A 21,350-nucleotide genomic window follows, 5' to 3' on the forward strand; every position below is an offset into this window, starting at 1 on the left:
AAAATGTGAAATCAAGATGGTTTTTAGACTATGAACATGCATGATAAATGTGTGCTAATGAAGAAATGAATTTTTGAGATGAGTGAGAATAATGTTGAAAAAATGATAAGGACGCATACTTGGGTAGTGCATGGTTGTGAGCTCGACATGATTATTGTGATAATGAGCAAATGAAAATGAAAATGTGTAAATGGTTGAGTATCATATATGGCATGATCAGTTGGTGGGAGTTCGCCTAAGGATTAGGAGTAGAGAAAAATTCATATGGTATTTAGGCTGCCCTCCGGTGCACAAGAGTATAGCCTTGTCCTACAGTTTGTCAAGGGACTGTCCCATAGTTTGTCGAGGGATTAGAACTTAGCTTTCTCCACCAATTCAATAAGGAGAATAGCCTAGGGTATAAGACAACCAAATATTCGAGAATAGGAGAAGCTATGGTTCGAGAGTGAGTAATGTAATCTTTGGCTAGGTCACACCTCACGATTAATGAGCTTAGGTAGTCTAGTCACACAAACAGAACCCTATTCTATCTTATAACTCATAGTTTCAATCTGAGAAAATAAGGAGGGTATAAGATTGGTTGATCATTTCTTATATAAACTTATGACGTGTCACATGCTCTAAATTGTGGCAATTCATGTGATAAATCAAGTCATGATCACATGTGTAAGTGATTTTGTGATTATGTACATAGCATGTGTGAGATGAAAACATGTTAGTTGGATTAATAATTGATATGTGTTAGAGTATGTTTCATATGCATGTGCTTGGTTTATAATTGATATATAATTGCATAGGGTAAGTTTTACCTTAGTTATTGAGTGGCTAGACTCATCCCTTTTAGTTAACACTTTTCAGGCTCTAGCTCTAGTGCAGAGAGGGAGAAGGCTCAAGAGGCTAAAAATTAGTATAATTCTATTATATGCCTCTAGCATAGTTTTATTTTGTATGATAGTATATGATTCCCAATTTTAGGTTGAATGCCATCACACTTGCACTATTTTATTGTTGAAAATGTCTGATTTATATTTTGGGCCTTGAGTAAATTTGTATGGTGAGATATATGTGTTTATAAGGCCAAAATATTAATGCAAGTGTAGAAATGATGTCTTAGACATGTTACGATGACTTTTGATGTAATGCAATGACAATTTGCCTCCCCCTCTGTTTTTGGTGAAAAAAGGTTGAGGAGTGAATTTCTGTTATACTATTGTCTAAGTGCATGCAACGTGTTGTACTGGCAGTCTTAGGTCCAATGGACATAGTCCAGGTATTAGAAAAGACTTTTGACACTTGTTAAGAGTTTAAGACGTCCTTTTTGTGTAAAATTTGTGAAAAGTGATCAAAATATATTTGAGTGTCCAACTTCAATGTGTGACTTATTTTGAAAGTGAAATTCATGTTGTTAGCTAGTTCATGAAAAGGGCTTTCTGTAGAAACCTAAATCACATCATTCAGACGTCGGACGGGAAATCAGGGTACATGGAAAGTTCTCCGATTCTGTTGTCAAATGATAGCAAAATTGCTGATATTTTCATGCAACACGCTGCGGTGCATGGTGCTTGAGCCGTGACTCATGGCACAGAGAGCAACATGTTGCAGTGCAACATGCACAAGCTGTGGTGCATTGCCCTATTTCACAGCATATGAATTATTTTTAATTGCTTTCATTCTTTTTTATCCCTCTGAGGTATCCCATGCTTCCATAATCTATATTTACTCTGATATAAGAGATTTTGATAGATTTAAACTCTTTTTGATTTAGAAAATTTAGAATCCCTTGAATTTGAACTAAAACTTGGTAATCACCTTTTTATGTTAATCCTTTAATTATCATGAGTTTTATTAGTTAAATGTGTTTTATGGAGTGACCAGGGTTGGCCACAACTTTACTAAGGTAGGAGAGGTTGGGAGCTCGATCGCTGGAAAGATTTCAAAAAACCTTTTTGACAGGGTGAGAAATAACCCATGTACTACCATGGGGAAAGTCGCACCTCGGCTTGTGAGGGGACACGTGCCACCATTGCATTCACTAGTGTAAGGGGTTGGGGGCCATGTTGTTACATGAGGCCTTACCCGTTACCCACTCATTTATGGATAAATGAGTAGCCACCCACCCATACCCATTTTCCTCCTTTCATTTTATGAGTACATCTTGACCCATTTAGGAACGGGTCGAGCAGGTACATAGGTATGTGGGTAAAATGCTCACCCCTAGTTTGGAATGCTGAAACAAGTAGCTAACGTACAAGAAGAACAAATTGGCAAAGACTCTTCGCACTTGCTTGCTGAAACATATGGAAGGCAAGATACAAGATCTACCCAAGACAAAGACATACCTTCTCATGCATTCAATAGATTATTAATGACCTATGGCTTTAAATCAAAATCAACTATATAAGAAGCATTCAATAGATTATTAATAACCTATGGTTTCATGTCAGAATCAATTATCTAATCAAAAGTGGTGCTAGAAATGAAGCTAAATTGAACCCTCCTGCATTTGGGTGGCTAGCTCAACATTGCCGGCTTTGTTAACATCAATGGAGCTGCTATTTATGGAAGCATTATTAGGGACAAAAAAGGTAATTGAATTAGGGGATTCACAAAGAATCTTGACTATCACCCCAACTTAGCTACTGAACTTATGGGAATCTTTGAGGGTCTTAATTTTTAATGAAATGTCAAGCTCTCTAAAATCAATGTCTAATATAATTCTATGAAAGCTTTATCTCTTATCAAACATAACTACTCTAAAAGGCACCAACTCTCAGAATATATTGAGAAAATCAGATTTCTCACGAGGAAGGATGGGGATTGGGAGATTATATTTGACCACATTGACAGAAAAGCGAATAAATACACTGACTTATTTGTTCATCAAACATCCTGTGATGACTCTGATATTATGATTTTAGACAATTCGTTACCTGATTATATTAACTTTATGATTTTAGGCATGACTTAATTTTGGTCTTGTGCAGTTTTTCCAGCCTAGTATTCAAACAAAAAAAAAAATGCAGAAAAAACACGAATGTAGAAATGGTAGAATCTGGAAATGGTTTAAACGAAGTTCTATTGAGAATCGCTACCCAGAAAAGAGAGTCCAGAATTACAGGGACTCTACCGTTGTAAAAAATTACAGGGACTGCTTTGTTTTTCAATATATGCTTGTTAAAAACAAATTAAAGTAATATTTTATTTATGGTTTCTCTGTCACGTCAATACCAGCTCGTTAAGACAATTCGAAGTTACATGTCAACTTTAAATTTTCAAAATATAGATAAGGAGAGAAAATAGGAGCGCCCCCCTAAGAAATAGGAGATCCTACAAGACATAAACGTGTTCTAAAAAGTGCCAGTTCACCCGCCACAAAGGATTTTATTTAAATTTTGATTATGTCTACAAATATGCATCCATTATTTGACTTAATTAAATTCAACTTTAACTAAAGCACTCATACATGAACGACGTGTCAAATAACAATGTCAACGAAACAAAATGGATGACCTGGCAATAATTTTTCTTTTCGTATATTCACGAGTTTAACTGTTCAGCAATAAGTGTACATATGGAATTTCATAACAATATAGGCTTTAAATTTTTATCGTATAATCTCAAGCATGCATGCTTGTGTGCCAGTGAAAATGTTCTTCAATAATCAATAGTAATCAATAATTATTACGATGGAGGAATGGCATGTTTCTAACGATGACCTAACAATGCCACCACAAAAATTGATGACCTGACAATAAATATTTTTTTATAAATTCTAAGCATTCGATAGTTTTAACAATAAGACATAATTTAAGTCAGCGTGGCAATACAAATCCACGCTACATAACAACTAAGCCCACCCAAACTGACCAGGAAAATATATCTTTCACATGCAAATGCAACTCACTTTTGTGTGCCCCACAAATCCATTAGTGTTCAACCATACATAACTTAGCGAGAGGCCCTAGTCTAGTAACTTCTACCCCAGTATGACCATACCTTGGCAGGCTTTCCTGATGCAAAGCACTTAGTACCTAAGCAAAAATAATCACATGGTTTGTATAAAATAATAATAATAATAATAATAATAATAATAATAATAATAATAATCACATAATACATGATATATTGTCACCAACCACATTGACTGCAATTTAGCAAATTCCGCATATAAGTGCTCACATCACAATTATTTTGGTTATAGTGCAAAAATATCCAAGAACTCTTTCTTCAGTAGCTTCTGTTGTTCTTAAGTCAAACAATAATGCATAAGTACCCATTAACTTTATAAAAAAGGTTAAACTTCCCCAATCCTTAGAACGTAAGGGTTAATGCCAGGCTATTTTAATTAATTGAAGGTTGGCCTTTTTCATAAGGTTAATGGGTATCCATGCATAATTAGTAATTTAAGGATATCAAAAGCTCCTGAAGAAAAAAATTGTTGGTACTTTTGTACCTTAACCCCATGACAATTCAATGGTTAATTCAAACATCAGGCGCAACGACGAAAGAGGTCTCCAAGAAAATAGAAGGTAACCAGAAGTAATTATGGATTTGGTATTGGTAATAATCAATTGAAAAGTCTATAAAATTCTGAAATAACGAAATAATAAACTATTTTTTTTATAAATAAAGATCCACAATGATATTATAAAATCTAATAATCATTTTTATTATTGTAATCAAACATAAATTAATATCTAGTTTTTATAAAATCTCTACAAAAATAAATTCTTTTTTATAAAATCTCTAAACTATATACAAATCACTTTTTGTTAAAAAAAAAAAATCTTAAACAAAGAGGACCTAAATATAAGGGTGTTGTTGGGGTAAAGATGTGCGATAAGTTTAAAATAATCTACCTCTAGCATTTTTTTTTTTTTTTTTGCCAAAAAACTACTAGCATGTTTTGATAAAGATAATTATAAGATCAATGACAAAGTCAACAAATTATAAGATATCAGACAAATGTGAAGAGGGTCTGTCTAAGATTAGTAAATTCTCGTCCTTATAATCCCAATATTCAAATAATGAGCCAGATATCAGACAAATGTGAAGAGGGTCCGTCTAAGATTAGTAAATTCCGGTCCTTATAATCCCGATATTCAAATAATGAGCCAGAGGACCTTAATACTGTAAAATTTAGAGACAAGATAGAATTTTAAATTCATGAAAAAGCAGGATTGACAATATATAGGATCCGTTTTGGTACTCCCAGTTTTATATTCAGAAAATAAGATTTCATTTTCAAGATACTGCAAGTTGTTTGGGCAAAATATTTTATATAAAAGCACATCTTGAAAACATATCCAAACAGTGGCTAAAAGTAAATCTGAGAAACATAACTATTTGAAGATTTTAAAAAATGAATTTAAAAAAATGGGATGTTATTTGATTATATCACCCCAAGTTTAATATCTTATTCTTTTATTTAAAAACTAGTTAATACATTAAAAATATAATTAGGTATCAAGTTTTTAGCATTCTAAATTGAATAATTAATCGGTTAATTTATAGCATTATTGTATAATAAAAATTACAAATTTTTATCACATTTTTTAAAATTACAAATTAAAAAAATACAAATAATTAAAGATTAAGTTTTTAGCATTATAGATCAAATTTTATGTTATTTAAAATCTTTCACATTTTTTAAATATTTTAAATATATTACATTTGTATAATAAAAATTATAAATCATTATAAATCAATATCTCTTTTGATAATTGTACATTCAAAAGCACATTTCACTATTATAATTCAAATAACTTTCAGTGCACTAAACTAGCTTTCACCAAATGAAATTTCACCAAATGCACTTTAAGTAAACTGAAAACCAAACATATATAAATTATTTCTAGCAATATATATATATATATATATTATCAAATGGTCATGCAAGGCTAGATATCTAGCTCGAACATGAGGAAACCATGAAGGAATGCACAGTAACACTAATTCAAACACACAAAAACTAATGCATAGATTTCACCATTTGAAGTCAACAAATATACACACATACAGACAGGGTTGGAAAAAATGTTACCTTCAGGGAGTTCCAATTGATCGAACGGAGTACAAAGGGTCTTAACCGCTCCCATCTCACCCCTTGTCCTTGCTTTCACATCAACTTCCACGGCCTAAGGCATCAAATATTTTAAAAAGAAAAAAGTTCAACTGTGAGAAGAAAACAATGGACAGGACTCACCAACACCAAAAATAGAATATACAACTTATAACGTGATTTTTAAAAACAATGCTTAAGCTATACCATTGTCTAAGATGAATCTACAAAGAAACTTATGTCACCATTTGGGCAATATATGATGTACTTAATCTTGCTTGGCAAAAAGGCTGCAGAAATGTTCTCTTTGAATCTGATAGTCAAGTTGCCATTCAAATGGTTGATAATAACCAGGGAGCACCAATGCCTACTCGGGGATTGTAAGAACCATCAGGAGCTTGTTGCAGCAAAATTGGCAAGTCATTCTCAGCCACGTCTACTGTGAAGCCAATCAAAGTGCTGACCATCTTGCAAGTCATGCACTTAGCTTTCAGCTTGAAGTGCACATCACGGACAGCCCTCCTATTTCCATCCTTCCTTTGTTGTATGAAGACATTGAGGGAATCACCATCCCTCGACTCTGTTTTATTTAAGGCCTAGTGCCTAGTTGTATCCCTTTATTACCACCCGGGGAAAAAAAAAAAAAAGCCCATGTCACCAAAAGTCCTTCCTACCAAGGTGTCAACTAGAAAATAATTAATTGTTTGCACAAAGCAATCTCATCCATACATGCCAAACAACCATTTTCAGGATTCAGTTATAACACTGAAATTGTTAGGGCCTTGACATTTGCCACCAGATCAGATAGCAAAATATGCTACAAGAACGTCTATACACAAGATTAAAAGAAATCGTACTGACACAAAGTTACTTCCAGGTACAACACCTTGACTCCAACCAAAACTCTTGCAGAAACACAAAATCGAACCAAGGATATGGAGATTCTTCTGCTATGGAACACTAGGCAGCACAGATGTTATGAATGACACTGATAGAGTGAACATATTAATTATAGTTTCTCGACATTAGCAAATAAAATGAAGAAAAGGACTTGAAACACACACTTCACACACTTTAAGAACAATACATAGGTTGAACCTAAAAAATGAAACAGTTTCACCAACTTTCAAAAGGTTGGCTCTCTCCACCAAGAATTCACCACAATTCTTCTTCCCACCCTTCTCTGCTATTGTCTTAATATACCTGTTCAACAACTCTCTGAATGCTCCTTCCTACCCCTTCCTCGTTACTCTCTTCTTTTGCTCCTTCATTTTTCTATCTCTCCATACATAAACTTTTGGATCCTTCATGGGACCATCAACACCAACTTTTTGGCCTTCAGTCACTCCCTAAAGTCCCCTGTTGCACATTTTGGTGGCAGCAAATAATTGGAACCCATCAATCCCTGATCTCTATCATACAAATTTCTAAGAGAGTTTACACCACTGTAGTTCTTGTATAAGATTAATTGCTACATAACATGCAATCATAATTAATTACTCCATCTTCACACACATTGCATCATCAGCTCAATCAAGATAAAATATTATAGTCAAAAGATGAGATAATTAACTTCAAAACCTTCAATATTGGACAGCTAATTTGATATAAGAATATATTTTTATCAGATAACAGGCTTCCTCTATACCAATGGGAACTGCTTCCATGCTAGAGGACTTTCTCACTCCAACTAGATGATTGAATTAAAAAATAAATAATCATTGCCTAAACATTTACTCGATGATACCCACAGACAACTTATGAAACATACGATGGAAGCAAACAAAGCAAAAGAAATTGCTAGAGGATTTAGCCCAATCTAATGGCTGATTATTTGTCACAAATGCTAACAAAGCCAAACCATACATGAATAGCCAAAAAAGGGAAGTTTCAATATCGAATATGTCCAACTCTTTCTCACCTCCAATAAGGCAATAGCAGATTTGACATGCTTTCCTGTATAAATTGAACTTCGAGAAGAAAACAATGGACAACTTATAACATGCGGAGGAAATCTATAACAGCATGATATATATTCAGAATTCTTTTCAAATGAAAGGGTGAGTAATCTCAAATTCAAAACAAAACGAAACTTCCAAAGACGAATCTTGATAAAGAAACAAAACATGACTCAACAACAAAAATAGAACCTACAACCTATAACACGTTATTTCTAAAAACAATGCCTAAGTTTTACTGTCTCTAACAGGTAACTCAACCAGATAGAGATCCACGTCATCAAATTTCCTTTCCTACTAAGGCATAGACTAGAAAATAATCAATTGCTTAGACCCCGCAATCCCATCCATCCAGGTGACACCATTGTCAGGGTTCAGTTTTAATGAATAATGCTGGAATTGTTGGGGCTTGACATTTTCCACCAGACCAGATTGCAAAATGTGCTATACGGACAGCTATACACAAGATTATAAGAAAAATGAAACTGATACAGCTGTTTCTAGTTACAGCAACTTAACTCAGACAAAACTCTCACAGAAATACCAAAACAATACAGATCTAGAACCTCAGGGATATAATAGATTTGCCAACTTCCCCCACCAAGACTTGGACCACAATTCTTCTGCCCTTCCTTCTCAGCTCTTTTTTATATACCAGTTCAACAACTCTCTGATTGCTCCCTCTTACCCCCTTCATCACTCCAATCTTTTTTCTCATTCACTTTTATATCTCTTTAACATAAACTTTTGGATCATTCATCATATCGTCAACCCCACCTTTTTGGCTTTCTATCTCTCCCTTAAATCTCCTGTTGCACGTTTTGGTGGCAGCAATGAATTGGAATCCTATCTGGCTATCTCTATAATCAATTACAAATTTCTCTAAGAGAAAGCTTATGGTAGCGTAGCTATTGTAGAAGATTAATTGCACTGCATACCAGAAATGCAAAGCATTCGCATTTGGAAGCCTAGTAGATAGGCAACAACACGAAGAAGAAGCCTTATCTCACTAGGTGGAGACCATTGTGCTCTATTTAGTAGACAGGCAATCATACTAAATTAGTTCATCTTCTCACACACCTATTACATCTTCAGCTGAATCAAGTTAAAATATCCCAGCCTAAAGATATTCTAAGGATGGGATAATTAACTTCAAAATCTTCTATATCAGACAGCTAAAGAAAAGGTGATATGTGAAGTTTAATGTGGAAGATCGAGTCTACTTGTGGCTTCAATCTACAAGGTGTTAGAGAAGACCAGCAATGTAGCTTGTAAGCTGCAGCTCCCTGATTCTGCAGGAATTCACCCTGCGTTTCATGTTTACACAGCTCACCAAATCTCTCTCCCCACTCATGTAGGTCCATCCTCTACCAAGCTGCCAGAGGAATTTGAGATGCAAACCAAACCTAGAAAAGTCAGAAAAGTGCAAAGGATGGCAGCTGATGGAACTCTGCCGGTGCTTATTAAGTTGTGCAATCTACCAGAAAGTGACAGTACTTCTTGGGAAGACTTTGCAATCATTTTGACTCAATTACCTGATTTTCACGTTAAGGACAAGGTGCAGCTCACAAAGGGGGAAGATTATGGGCCTAGTGAGCGAGGTCCTATGAAAAATGCTTGTACTAGATCCATATCTCCTGCATGTGCTACTAAAAAGAGAAGGCAAGAGCATAATGGGCTGATGGCCCAAATCAGAGTAAGACTATCACTATCAGGGTTATGTTGGTCCCATTGTGAATCTCACCTAGGGTTTCACATAATTGTTTGGTCAGAGAATTAGCTGGTTTTGGTAAGAAGAGAGCTCAGCCTCTCAAGAGTTGAGCCTTGTGTTTCCATTTCTGTTTTCTCGTTTATTGAGTTAAAGTGACCTAGGATATTAGTCCCCCTTTTTTCCTCCTTGTGTCTTGACTGAGGAAGCTTGTACTAATTTCCTAATCATCATTAAAAGCAATAATACAGCAGTCACACCAAAGTTTATCATTTCACATAATAAAAGCGTCATTGCAAACTGATCCATGACTGATTCACTTTCAGAAAGCTGGGAAGATAAATTATTTGTGAAGAAAACAAGTTGAAATTATACACTAACATAAAAATGCAAATCTTGGAAAGATTCATTATCAAGACATCTAAAACTTAAATTAGAACTACTTTCCCACAATCCATACCTCCTCATCACACCAAGGAGCCAAGATCATTTTCCGTTGACTCAATGCTTTGACAAATTCATCCCAATTATGCACTACCTGAATGCATGCGTCTCGTTTTTGTTTTGCAACATTGAATAGGTTTTGTTGAATATTGTACAGCAAGTCTTTGACTTGCTTCACCAAATCATCCCTAGGTATGTCTACCTTTTCCCAATTATCACGTCGGACCACCCGAACCTGTGGATGATCTGAAATTTGTTAATGGTTGTTCATTGACAAACTGACCAACATAGAGGAAAGATTACATATCTAAGAGTTTATGTATTAATAGGAAAGGGTTGGTGACCTGCTTGTTTGCCAAATCCTTTGGCCCAATTTCAATCCTTAGGGGAACACCTTTCAGTTCCCAGTGTGCATACTTCCAACCAGGAGAATAGTTATCTCTAGTGTCTGACTCAGCACGAATACCTGCTTCACACAAAGTATTTACAGTAGCATCACAGGCATCAAATATAGCTTGAGTATCAGCATTTTTAAAAGGCACTGGAATCACAATGACTTGGACTGAAGCTACTTTAGGCGGCAGCACAAGCCCTTTGTCATCCCCATGGACCATAACCATCACTCCAATCTGTAAAAACAAGAAGAAATATAAAAGCTTTCTGATCCATAAGAATTCACAAATGCAATTATATTAATGAAATCAAAGCTTACAGTTCGAGTACTATAAGCCCATGAATTCTGCCAGACCATTGCTTTCTCTCCCTTCTCATTTTCAAAATTTATCTCGAACATTTTAGCAAAATTTTGGCCAAGGCAATGAGAAGTTGCACCTTGAATACTGCGACCGGTGTTTGGAATAAATGCCTAGTATATGGTACATTGCAAATGTATAAACAAGATTTCACCATTTCAATATCAGTCATCATGCAAGGAAGTCAGAACTCAGATGTACCTCAACACTGGTGGTGTAGAGTCCACCAGCAAACTTCTCCAGCTCACTTTTCTTGCCCTTTATGACAGGAACTGCCAGATATTCTTCATATATATGCCTATACAATTCCAATACATCAAGTACCTGAAACAGGATCAATTAGTATATCTTGAAAGCATAAAGAGTGAAGGATTAAAACAGACTATCAAAAGCTTTTGTACCATAGCTCATGACATGTAACTGGTTAAACTAAAATCAATACGACATATATTAAATTTAGGGACATGCTTGAGAATAGTTTGGCCTATCTTGGACTCCATGGAAATGCACGGGTAGTCAGCCCTTATTCCCAATCAGTCCTCTCCCAAATTTAATTCAGATATATCGCTGTCATAAAAAATTGTCTTTTACACTGGACCTCTTGCAATCATTTACTTCCAGATCAAATTGGTAACCCTATCAGTGCATGTTTCAATTTTCTTATCCTACTTTATACATCCAACTGCTGGATTCTCCATGCAAACATAGTTTCATTAGTACGAAGTCTTGTCCTCGATTAAGTATCATGAAAATACTATTTATTCATGATATATTGTTTAAAACCTGATCAATCATAAATCTGCTACACCTATTTAATGGATATTCAATGTCTGAATTCAATATTCAATACCATATAAACTATTATTTTATTTGCAGTATTACAATGATTATACAATGTTCAAAATTCAAATAAAGTAGAAAAAAGCATGGTCATGACAATCTCAGTTTCCACTTAACCTCAACCTTGGAGGATGAACTGTTACACTCAAATTGCCCTGACATTAGTCTCTGGGAAATTATCGACAATTATCAGAAAGTACCCAAGTGGAGAGAGAAGCATCTTAAAAACCAGGGACCTATTTCTCCTTTACATAGACGCAGATACAGAAAAATAGTAAATACACGGTTAAAAACACAAGACCCTGACAGTAATTTGATATCATATCTAACATCATTAACGTAATACAAGCATCAGACCTCTGCATCTGCCTCCTCCTTTGTTGCAAACGCAGAATGCCCTTCCTGCCAAAGAAACTCACGACTCCTGCAATCAAAAGTAAAGAGACCAGTAAACACTATAAACATTCCTCTTTCACAAAAAGAACCCAGACAAACACTACCCACATGTGACAGCAGATTATACACACCATGTTTAACTTATCACATTTCCAACTTCTTACAAAGCTTAAGATTCAACAAAATATCATTGTTTTGCAAAAAGGCATCACTATGACCAATTCACTATTTATGAAACTTCCACTAAAAATAAAGAAAAACCAGATCATGACTACAAGACACTACAAAAGAATACTAAAGGGCTAAAGGCTTGATATTCCAAGGTCAGTCAACTTGTATAAGTTTGAAAGTGTGCATTACTTTTCACATTAAAAGTAGTTCCTACCCAACACACTAAGATGTAACATGAAAAAGGAATCAATGTGAAAGAAATCTAATACCTGATAAAAGGCATGGGATTACTAAACTCCCATCTAACAACATTGCACCATTGATTATATTTCAAGGGCAAATCACGATGTCCCCTTATCCGGTTAGAGTACGATGGATACATGACAGTTTCACTAGTTGGGCGAATAGCAATAGGGGTTTCTAAATCAGTATCCCCAGCCTTTGTCACCCAAGCAACCTGGCAAAAACCCAAGATATTAATCATATAACAAATATGTTTCTACACTGAAAATTTCCTTCTAGAAGGTAATCCAGTTTCTGGATAATTGAGACAAACTGTTACTAACCAAACTAAAATCAATGAGTAAACTATCGATTTAAAAATGCACAAATTTCCATTTGCACAAGCACATTAATCTACAAGATTGCAATCAAGTTCCTTCACATATAAAACTTAAATTAAATAGGCCTTGTAAATTATGAAAAAAAGTAAATAAATGAAATTTCACCTCTGGCGCAAAGCCCTCAATATGATCCTTCTCCTTTTGCAAAAAGGAAGAAGGCACAAATAACGGAAAGTAGCAGGTCCCAACTTTCATTTTCGTCATCTCTGCATCAAAAAAGTCCTGCACATTGATTTCAAATATTTAAACCATTATGAATTTAAGCAACCTAAATATTTGGAAATACATTTTCATGCTCAAGGAACCATAGTTCCTTCAAAAGCTAAACCTACCTAACAAGCTCCTCCAAAACACATGGGTACTAAAATAAGGTGCAATAATGGGCATGAAAAGAATTTACAAACTCACCTGCATTGCCTTCCAAATTGACATTGCCCATGGTAAAAGAATGTAGCATCCAGATATAGGGTAGTATTCAATCATGTCCGCATGGACAACTAGCTGTCGTGTCACATCAAAGGAAAGTTAAATAGGAAAAGCATGACAAATATCTAGTCATCAAATTTTGCACCCAAAAGCCAAAGTCATATGATTAAAAACAACAGTGTGCTCCTTTTTACTCAAATTCAGTTTTCAGTGTCATCAGTACCATCAAAACCTCGCACATAGATTATGGTGATTGTCAGTATTCACTAAGCTCAACAAAATTTAAAACCAGAAAAAAAGTGTATGACATCAGATGATGATTGATAGAGGTAGAACAGAAAGAGGGAAAGAGGGAAAGAGAGAAGAGGCAGAAGGGACATAGAGAGAGAAAGAGAACAATTCCATTCACAATCACCTATTGCAACCTAAAGACCTATTTATAAAGAATATAACTAAATACCCAAACTACCTTGATATCCCTAATTCCCCTAATTACCCCTCTTATTCCTAATTCCCATGTATTAATACTCCCCCCAACAAAAGATCCTTGTCTTTAAGGAATAGTACAAAAGTAGGAAGTAAAACATACATCTAAAATAAGACTTCTCTTTTTCTTTCTTTCTTTCTTTGTTTTTTTTTTTTCTTGGTTGACCTCAAGCTGCTAAAACTTGTAAAAGAAAATAATTTGAAAATAAAATTAATGGACATCAAAAGCCCAAGCATGTTGTAGTACTCCTTCAATCTAGAAGCCCATTATGGCAAGCCATATAGAATCATGAGATAACCATTATTCAAACTTAAGAATGCCCCACAGCTCCACTTTCACACCCCAGTTCCATCCAAAGACTTTTGGGCTCATATATACTTGAACAGCCCAAACTTCATCCACATAAGGTCTAACAACACCGTGATTATTAATCCCATTTTTAATATTATTCTGATGGTTGGCATGTGGGTAACATTTGGAGCACACTAGGAAGACCCCTGTAGATGTTGAACCAACTGACTCAGGAAGCAAATTCACACAATCACCATGGTAGATGCATGTCTAGGTGGCAGTTAGAGAATATTTCATAAACAACCACCCAAGGTCCATTATCTCTTCACTAGCCTTACTCAACCCTATTCCGTCAATAACCCTACCGAAATCAAAAAACAAAGTTTCTCCAACCTAACTCACCTTTAGGCCATCCTTCACATTCATAGTCTGAGATTCTGTCTTTAGCAGTACCGTTGTGGGGGTCGGAGTTCCAAGAATTCTTGGCTACTACAACATCACTAAGATCACCCCTCAATCATACAAGGATTGCATTGTATCCAATGACACTGAAGAAGTTCCCATTGACACTATCACCTATCAAGAAGCACTTTCATAAATCAGCAGTACTGGGCAAATTGCTGCCATCCTGGTCAAGAAACTAGAGGATGTCAAACCTGTCATCACATTCAGCAGAATACCGATGTTCCAAGATGAGCTGATAATTCACAGAGATGACAATAGTAGGAAAAATACACACAAACTTCCTGCAAACAACGTCGTACGAGAAGGAAGTGGCCAAAAGATACATGAACCCACCACTGTGGAAGAAGACAATGACTGGAAGAGACAAAGAAATGGCGACCATAGAGGGTGTGAATAGTCAGAACTAGAGGTTTTGAGAGGGGTTGATAGTAATGTCAGAGGATTTAACACCTTTAATGGGTTTCGAATTGGGGCTAGTTCTGTGATCAAGGAAGTTCGTCAGATGGCAGTTGAGGGTGCCGTCAAGACAGCAAACAGTGTCAGTGACAGCAAACACAATGGAGGGTGAGGGGCAAGTCTTCCATGGAAGCATGGCCTTGGAAGTTGAAGAAGGCATGAGAGAGCGTCAGTTGTGGAAGTCTCTATGAAGCTTGTGGAAGTCTCTATGAAGCTCCTTGAGGCAAAGCTCCTTCCCGTGGATCTACGTTGCATCAAAGAAGACAATAATTCGATAGGGTCTTTGGTTTTTGACTAAGGTAAGGTATCGAGAGACAGATTGGTCGTTGAGGTGAATTAGACCAATCTCCACATCATTCTCATGTTTTTCTTCTTCATCTTCATCAACGTCATTCAATTCCGCCATTATTTCTACGTTGATGTTATTGTTCTATTGCTAGTTGTCGAACTCATTCACAGCTAAAACATGGTTCATCTGTCCTAACTCTATAAGGATCGTTGACCCAATGATCAAAGGCTGAAGAGGAATATCTGTGGTAAAGGCAGAGGTCAACACTGTTGAAGGAAGGTATAGGCGCAGGTTGACAAGCAAAGAGAACGTAGCCGAGATTTCATTCATCCATTAGGAAAACTGAGACATGGATCGCTTAAAATAAAGGCAGTGCTCCAATGAGGACCAAATCTCCGGCCACTCCTCCACAGCCAAAGAGGAGGCTCTAATACCTTTGATAGAGATAGAAGAGAGAGTGAAAAAGAGAAGAGGGAGAAGGGAAGGAGAGAGAGAGAGAACAATTCCATTCACAATCACCCATTACAACCTAGACCTATTTATAGAGAATATAACTAAATACTCAAACTATCTTTATATACCTAATTACCTCCATTATTCCTAATTTCCATATATCAATGATGGACAAATTTGCCTTACTACATAATTAAAAGCAGAACAAAAAATATAATTGATGATAATTTGAAGCAAGTACCTCAGAGTACCATTCCCCAAAGTTGTCTGCTTTTCGGTTTGAAAGCCCTAAACCGGTCTCTTTCTTCACCTCCTTCTTCTTCACACCTGTGAAGCCAGCAACAGGAAACATAAACAGTTCACAATTAGATACCAAAATGTGGAAGCAGGAAAGACAAAAAGGTACAAACACTAGCCACCAGAAGTTTCTGCAATGGGTTCGTTAGCTTCAGCTGCAGCCATCCCACTCTGGCCAAAAGAACAGACAATGGTAGACAAATTTACCATACAAGCAATACTCATCAAGATAATTGAAATGCTACCACAATCTCATTTATTGGTATGAAACTAAAAGTCAGGATTAGTCAAGCATCTCAATTACCTTTCAACATAATCTGCAACTTCTCTTTTGTGTCTCAAATCTCATTTTTTTGTTTTTCTTTTGTTTTTCATTTTTTACGTCAGGGCTAATCAAGTTTTTTAGCCCTTTTTTTCCTATTCTGTCATCATTTTGCTGGCAAGCAAAACATACAATCTCATCTTGAAGCATTTATCCTACATAGTGGGTTCACTTCACATGATAGCTGCCAATTTTGTATTATATTATAATTATAATAAAGTACCCAATTAAGGTCGGCTTACATCACAGAATCTAGGAAAGTAAGACACGTGGGATGAATGAAGATTTCAAAAAAAGCAAAATTAACAAAACAACATAGCATAAAAAAATAAATAAATAAAGCTAAATCACATAAGTTGAATTGAATTGAATTATAGTTTTAATACATGAAGTAAATAATTTTGATAAATACCTTCTAAGCAAAAGAATGGTGTACATACACAAGTAGTAAATAAGAAATTCGTTCTAATTATATTGTAGAATTACCTAATTGATAAAATATTATTTTATTAATTGAATTTAAAAATAATTATACTTAGTCAAACTTTTAACAAATGTGGGTAGACATCAGCAAGGGGAATTTTTTTCAAAAAAAGAAATATTAGAATCCAAATAAAGAAGATTTACATTAAGTCATAAATGATAGCAAATTTGTGATAAATTCAAAATTTACAAAAACAAAAAATAAAGATTTGAAATATTTATTATTAACCCAATAAGTTGAATAATTTATATTTGGCATAGTAATGATATTTTATGGTTGGCATATGGAACCCCATATCATTACAACTATAAAAAAGTTTACAACTCAACAAAAACAGAGAATGACGATAAGGAGGAAAAAATAAAGATTCACTGCCGTCTGGTATATAGAAGTAGTTTCAAAGAAAGTGGAAGAGAGAGAGGAATGAAAGTGGGGCTTTAAAAGTCTGTTTGGTAAGGCAATATAAACATAGAATAGCATGAATTTGGTATGTATATATTAAAACACTAAAATAGACTTACCAAGATCAAAAGAAATAAATAAATAAAACAAAGAAAGAAAAGAAACCTATTGACATGTAACTCCAAAAGCCATTGTCGACCACCGTGAAGCCCCACCTCCCTCACCCATTTATAGAAAGCAGTTGATCCCAACCCAAAAATGAGACCAGCAACAAAAAATCATAAATAGAAATCAGCATGGGCAATCAACCAACCCAACAGCCAACAATATCGAACCCATAGACAAGCAATAAAAAATCACAACCAGAAGTCGAAGACAAAAACCAAGGCCTTATCACAGAAAAGAATAGAAACTCATCATCACACATGTAGGTTTGATGGGCAGTTGGTAACTCAAGACATCATGTAGCTCCCTGTCGCACGCATTTGTTTGGCCAACCCACTTTACTATTGAGAGGCTTGAAGGTTGTGGAGGCAAATAAGAAAAATGAGTATTGGGTTTTCCAGTAAGATATGTCAAGAGCAAAATGGGCAAAAAGCTTGGCTTCAATGAAGCATTCTAGAGTTCCTGACCAAAAGTCATTGGGAGTGTGGTTTCAGCCTCTTGATGGACATAGCAAAGGTGAAAAGAACTTATGTTTTAGCACAACTAACACACTATGACCACACTTGGCTTTCCATGAAACATTTTAGAGTTCCTGACCAAGAGTGATGGAAGTGTGGCTTCAGCCCCTTCATGGAGATAGCAAAGGTGAAAAGAACTTATGTTCTACCACAACTAACACAATGTGATCAGACTGCCATCTCCCTTTTAGTTTCTCAAGGGCCAGTTCTAGAGTACCAAACACAGCATTAGAACACCTAACAAGGTGGTTACAAAAAGAGATGTCCCAATACCCCCCCACCAAAAAAAAAAAAAAAAGCACAAGTATATAGCACAGCACTCAACAATATTTTTAGCTCGAGAGACAGTCTTGCTGAACTCACTCAAAGCCAGGCATGACCGAGTTTCGTATTCAGGTCAAGATCAAGTTACAAGACTAATGGGTTTCTGTGCTGTGCTTAAAAAACAAACTTGGGCTGAACAATGAACTTGAATAAACAAAATCATTCAACATATATGCATCTAGAATAGAATTCGCCAAAGAAAGGAATATGTATAAGCCGCATCAAGTATAATAAAAAGAAAACTGCAGCAGCCAGCAAACAATGCAGTATATTCATCTAGCCACAGAAACAATAGAAAGAATCACAAAAAATGCAATCTATAGATCTGATTCATTAAATTCAGAAGCCTCAAACTTTCTATTTAAAACTAACAGGAAAGGGTCATTCCAGAGTAAATATTGTCATTTAAAGTAAAAAGGTCATCCATAATCACAAAAATAAGTCAGTCTAGCAAAATTCTTGTCGTACACAATAACGGGGCCATTGCATATTCACAAAAATAAATTATCCAGTCTCAGCAAAAATCAGCAATTAGACAAACCACAGATTCTTGTGTATGATCGAATGAAACAACCACTTAAAGAACCAATTGCTACAAAAACCGAAGAGCACAAATATATTTCTTATGAGGTTTTTGATTTGCCTAATTCTTTTAAATATAACTAACTGAATATGCACGAGCTTAGCTATGGGAGGCCTTCAAAAATTTTAAAATAAAAATAGTGTGAATCCCAGCAGTCATAATGGGTTTGCAAGGAGGCTACAAAGCACGACATGAGAATGCGGCATTATAAAAAGTCATATAAATTACTGAAGTGTGAACGGAAATAACAGAAATAGAGAACAAGTCATTCAAACACATCAAACATTTAAAATTAAATAACAAATTATAATTATAAATTATAAATAAAAGGAAAAATTACAAATATGTCCCAAATAAGGAACTTATTTATAAATAAGTCCTGTGAATTTGCTAAAATGCAGTGAAATGATAAGGTACCTTATTGTCATTTTTTACACATGCAAAAAGTTTAAATTGCACATTATTCAAATTTTAAATGTAGATTTTCAATCAACTTCCTAAATTTACATTAAACCTTATAAATTTAAAGTGAATCTTCATAATTTTTGCATCAATAATTCAAATTTTAGCCATGGATTTACAAGTCAACTTCATAGATTTATAAGTCAACCCCTTACCTCCAAGATTGGTCAAGGGGCAATTTAGTCTTTTTACACATGCAAAAAATGACGCTCAGGGACCTTTAGATTTCATCATATTTTAGCACATTCTGCTGGCTTATTTGTAAATAAGTCTTTTATTTAGGTCCTATTCGTAATTTTCAGAACAAGGGATGTCAAACACTAAAACCACCTTCAACAACGTGATTCTCTTCATATTGAAGCGTAATAGGACAAAATAAGTTAGAAACTTAGAATCGTTCTCCATTTAACTTTATCACCCACCAATAGTTCCGGCTCTCTGACTAGCATAGGTAATATTTTATATGTTAAATTTAAGTTCTCAAAAGAACTACATGGAAGTCTAGAAAACCGCAAGAGAACTATAAGCAACTCATGATAAACGAAAAAAGGCAAAGAACTTCATAAATGACTTGGTTTCTTCTGGACACGGATATCTAACAAAGAAACACATAATGCTAGGATTGCATCACAATGTCGGACGCCTTTCATGTGTTATCAGTTTCGAACACAACCACGGCAAAAACATTGCAAGATAATGGTCTAAGGAAACAGGGGAGACAGATCGACGGAGAGAAAAGCATGGACAGAATATGGGAGAAAACGAGATGGAGAGAATTAACGCACCTGATAATGATCTGATTGGCAGGGAAGGGAGATCGACGGCAGCAGAGTGGTGAGATGAAGTAGGGTTCGAGGACGCAAAGTTAGTTCATGTTCGGAGGACGAAAAAGGCACTGCTCGAAGAGGAATTGAGAAAAACAAAACAAAAAACAAAAAATTGACGGAATGGTAAGGGCATGTTTGTCTAATTCAAACTTTCTATGCCATATTTGTTTAACATTAAAAAATAAATAATTTTTTTATAATATAAATATGGAAAAATTGGTGAAAAAGATCAAGTTGAAAAAGAAAAATTTATGCCCAAGAATCAAATTAAATTTAAAAGCCAAACTAAATATTTATTCATTAAAGAATATGAACAAATGATCAAAATATCTCTCTGTTTAAACTAATAAAATTGGAAGGAACAAAATAAAAAAAAAACTTCATGTTCAACACGTGCACCCTAAGTTAGAAGTTGTGCACCCCAAGTCAAAAGCTAGAAAAGTAAGTTGTAATTTTTATTATCATGGATGTAAAGATTCTGGCTTAAATGCAAGGGTTTTAGTTTAGATGCAAGGGTTTTGGCTTAGGTGCAAGGGTTTTGGCTTAGGTGTAAGGGTTCTGGCTTGGGTGCAAGACATCTTGGTTTAGGTGTGAGGTTTTTGAGTTGGTTGCAAGGCAGATTGGGTATAAGGCTTTTAACTTTGGTGCAAGGCTTCTAGATTAAGGTGTAAAGAATCTAGCTTAGGATGCACGTGTTGAACAAGCAATCTTTTTTTTTTTCAATTTCATTGGTTTAAACAAAGGAACATTTCGATCATTTGTTCAGATTATTTAATAAATAAAATATTTAATTTGGTCCTTGAATTCAACTTGGTCCTTCAGCACAATTTCTTTTTCAACTAGATTATTTTCACCAAATTTCCCTTTAAATATTTTGTAAATAAATATTTATTTTGTAAAGATTTTATAAATGAAAATATTATTTTATGTTTAATAACAATAATAAAAATAATGATTATTAATTAATTTTTTTTAGATTTTAAAATATTTTTATAACTTATATTTTATAAAATTGATTTATTATTTAGTTATTTTATAATTTTATAATATCTACTTATATTTATATGAAATTCTCTTCCATAACTTTTTTTTAATTATTTTTAAAATTTTAAATAAATAGTATTATAAAATTTCATAAAACATATT

General features: G+C 34.8%; 1 protein-coding gene across 6 annotated transcripts; it reads right to left on the minus strand.

Moving 5' to 3' along the window:
* Positions 1-3,737: 3,737 nt before the first annotated feature.
* LOC129306958 (proline--tRNA ligase, cytoplasmic-like) lies at positions 3,738-20,313 on the minus strand. 6 transcript variants are annotated; one of them, XR_008592281.1, is made up of 14 exons: positions 20,163-20,313; positions 16,237-16,288; positions 16,062-16,147; positions 13,362-13,454; positions 13,059-13,175; positions 12,600-12,787; positions 12,121-12,187; positions 11,125-11,247; positions 10,884-11,036; positions 10,516-10,800; positions 10,188-10,406; positions 6,269-6,676; positions 6,044-6,137; positions 3,986-4,031 (listed from the first exon to the last, which is right to left on the minus strand). XR_008592281.1 is itself a non-coding variant. In XM_054947796.1 (13 exons), exons 2-13 carry the CDS (start codon positions 16,280-16,282, stop codon positions 3,967-3,969), a joined length of 1,533 nt encoding a protein of 510 aa, XP_054803771.1. In that variant the 5' UTR covers positions 16,283-16,288; positions 20,163-20,313; the 3' UTR covers positions 3,738-3,966. The 6 variants fall into 6 exon arrangements, 5 of the variants coding, with proteins under 5 accessions (XP_054803771.1, XP_054803763.1, XP_054803779.1 ...); XM_054947796.1 differs by lacking the exon at positions 6,269-6,676 and having other exon boundaries at positions 3,738-4,031; positions 16,240-16,288; XM_054947788.1 differs by lacking the exon at positions 6,269-6,676 and having other exon boundaries at positions 3,738-4,031.
* Positions 20,314-21,350: the final 1,037 nt, after the last annotated feature.

The sequence above is a fragment of the Prosopis cineraria genome, unplaced genomic scaffold (assembly GCF_029017545.1).
Source record: "Prosopis cineraria cultivar Desert tree isolate PC_DT_omini unplaced genomic scaffold, ASM2901754v1 PC1, whole genome shotgun sequence".
Classification (NCBI taxonomy): Eukaryota; Viridiplantae; Streptophyta; class Magnoliopsida; order Fabales; family Fabaceae; genus Prosopis; species Prosopis cineraria.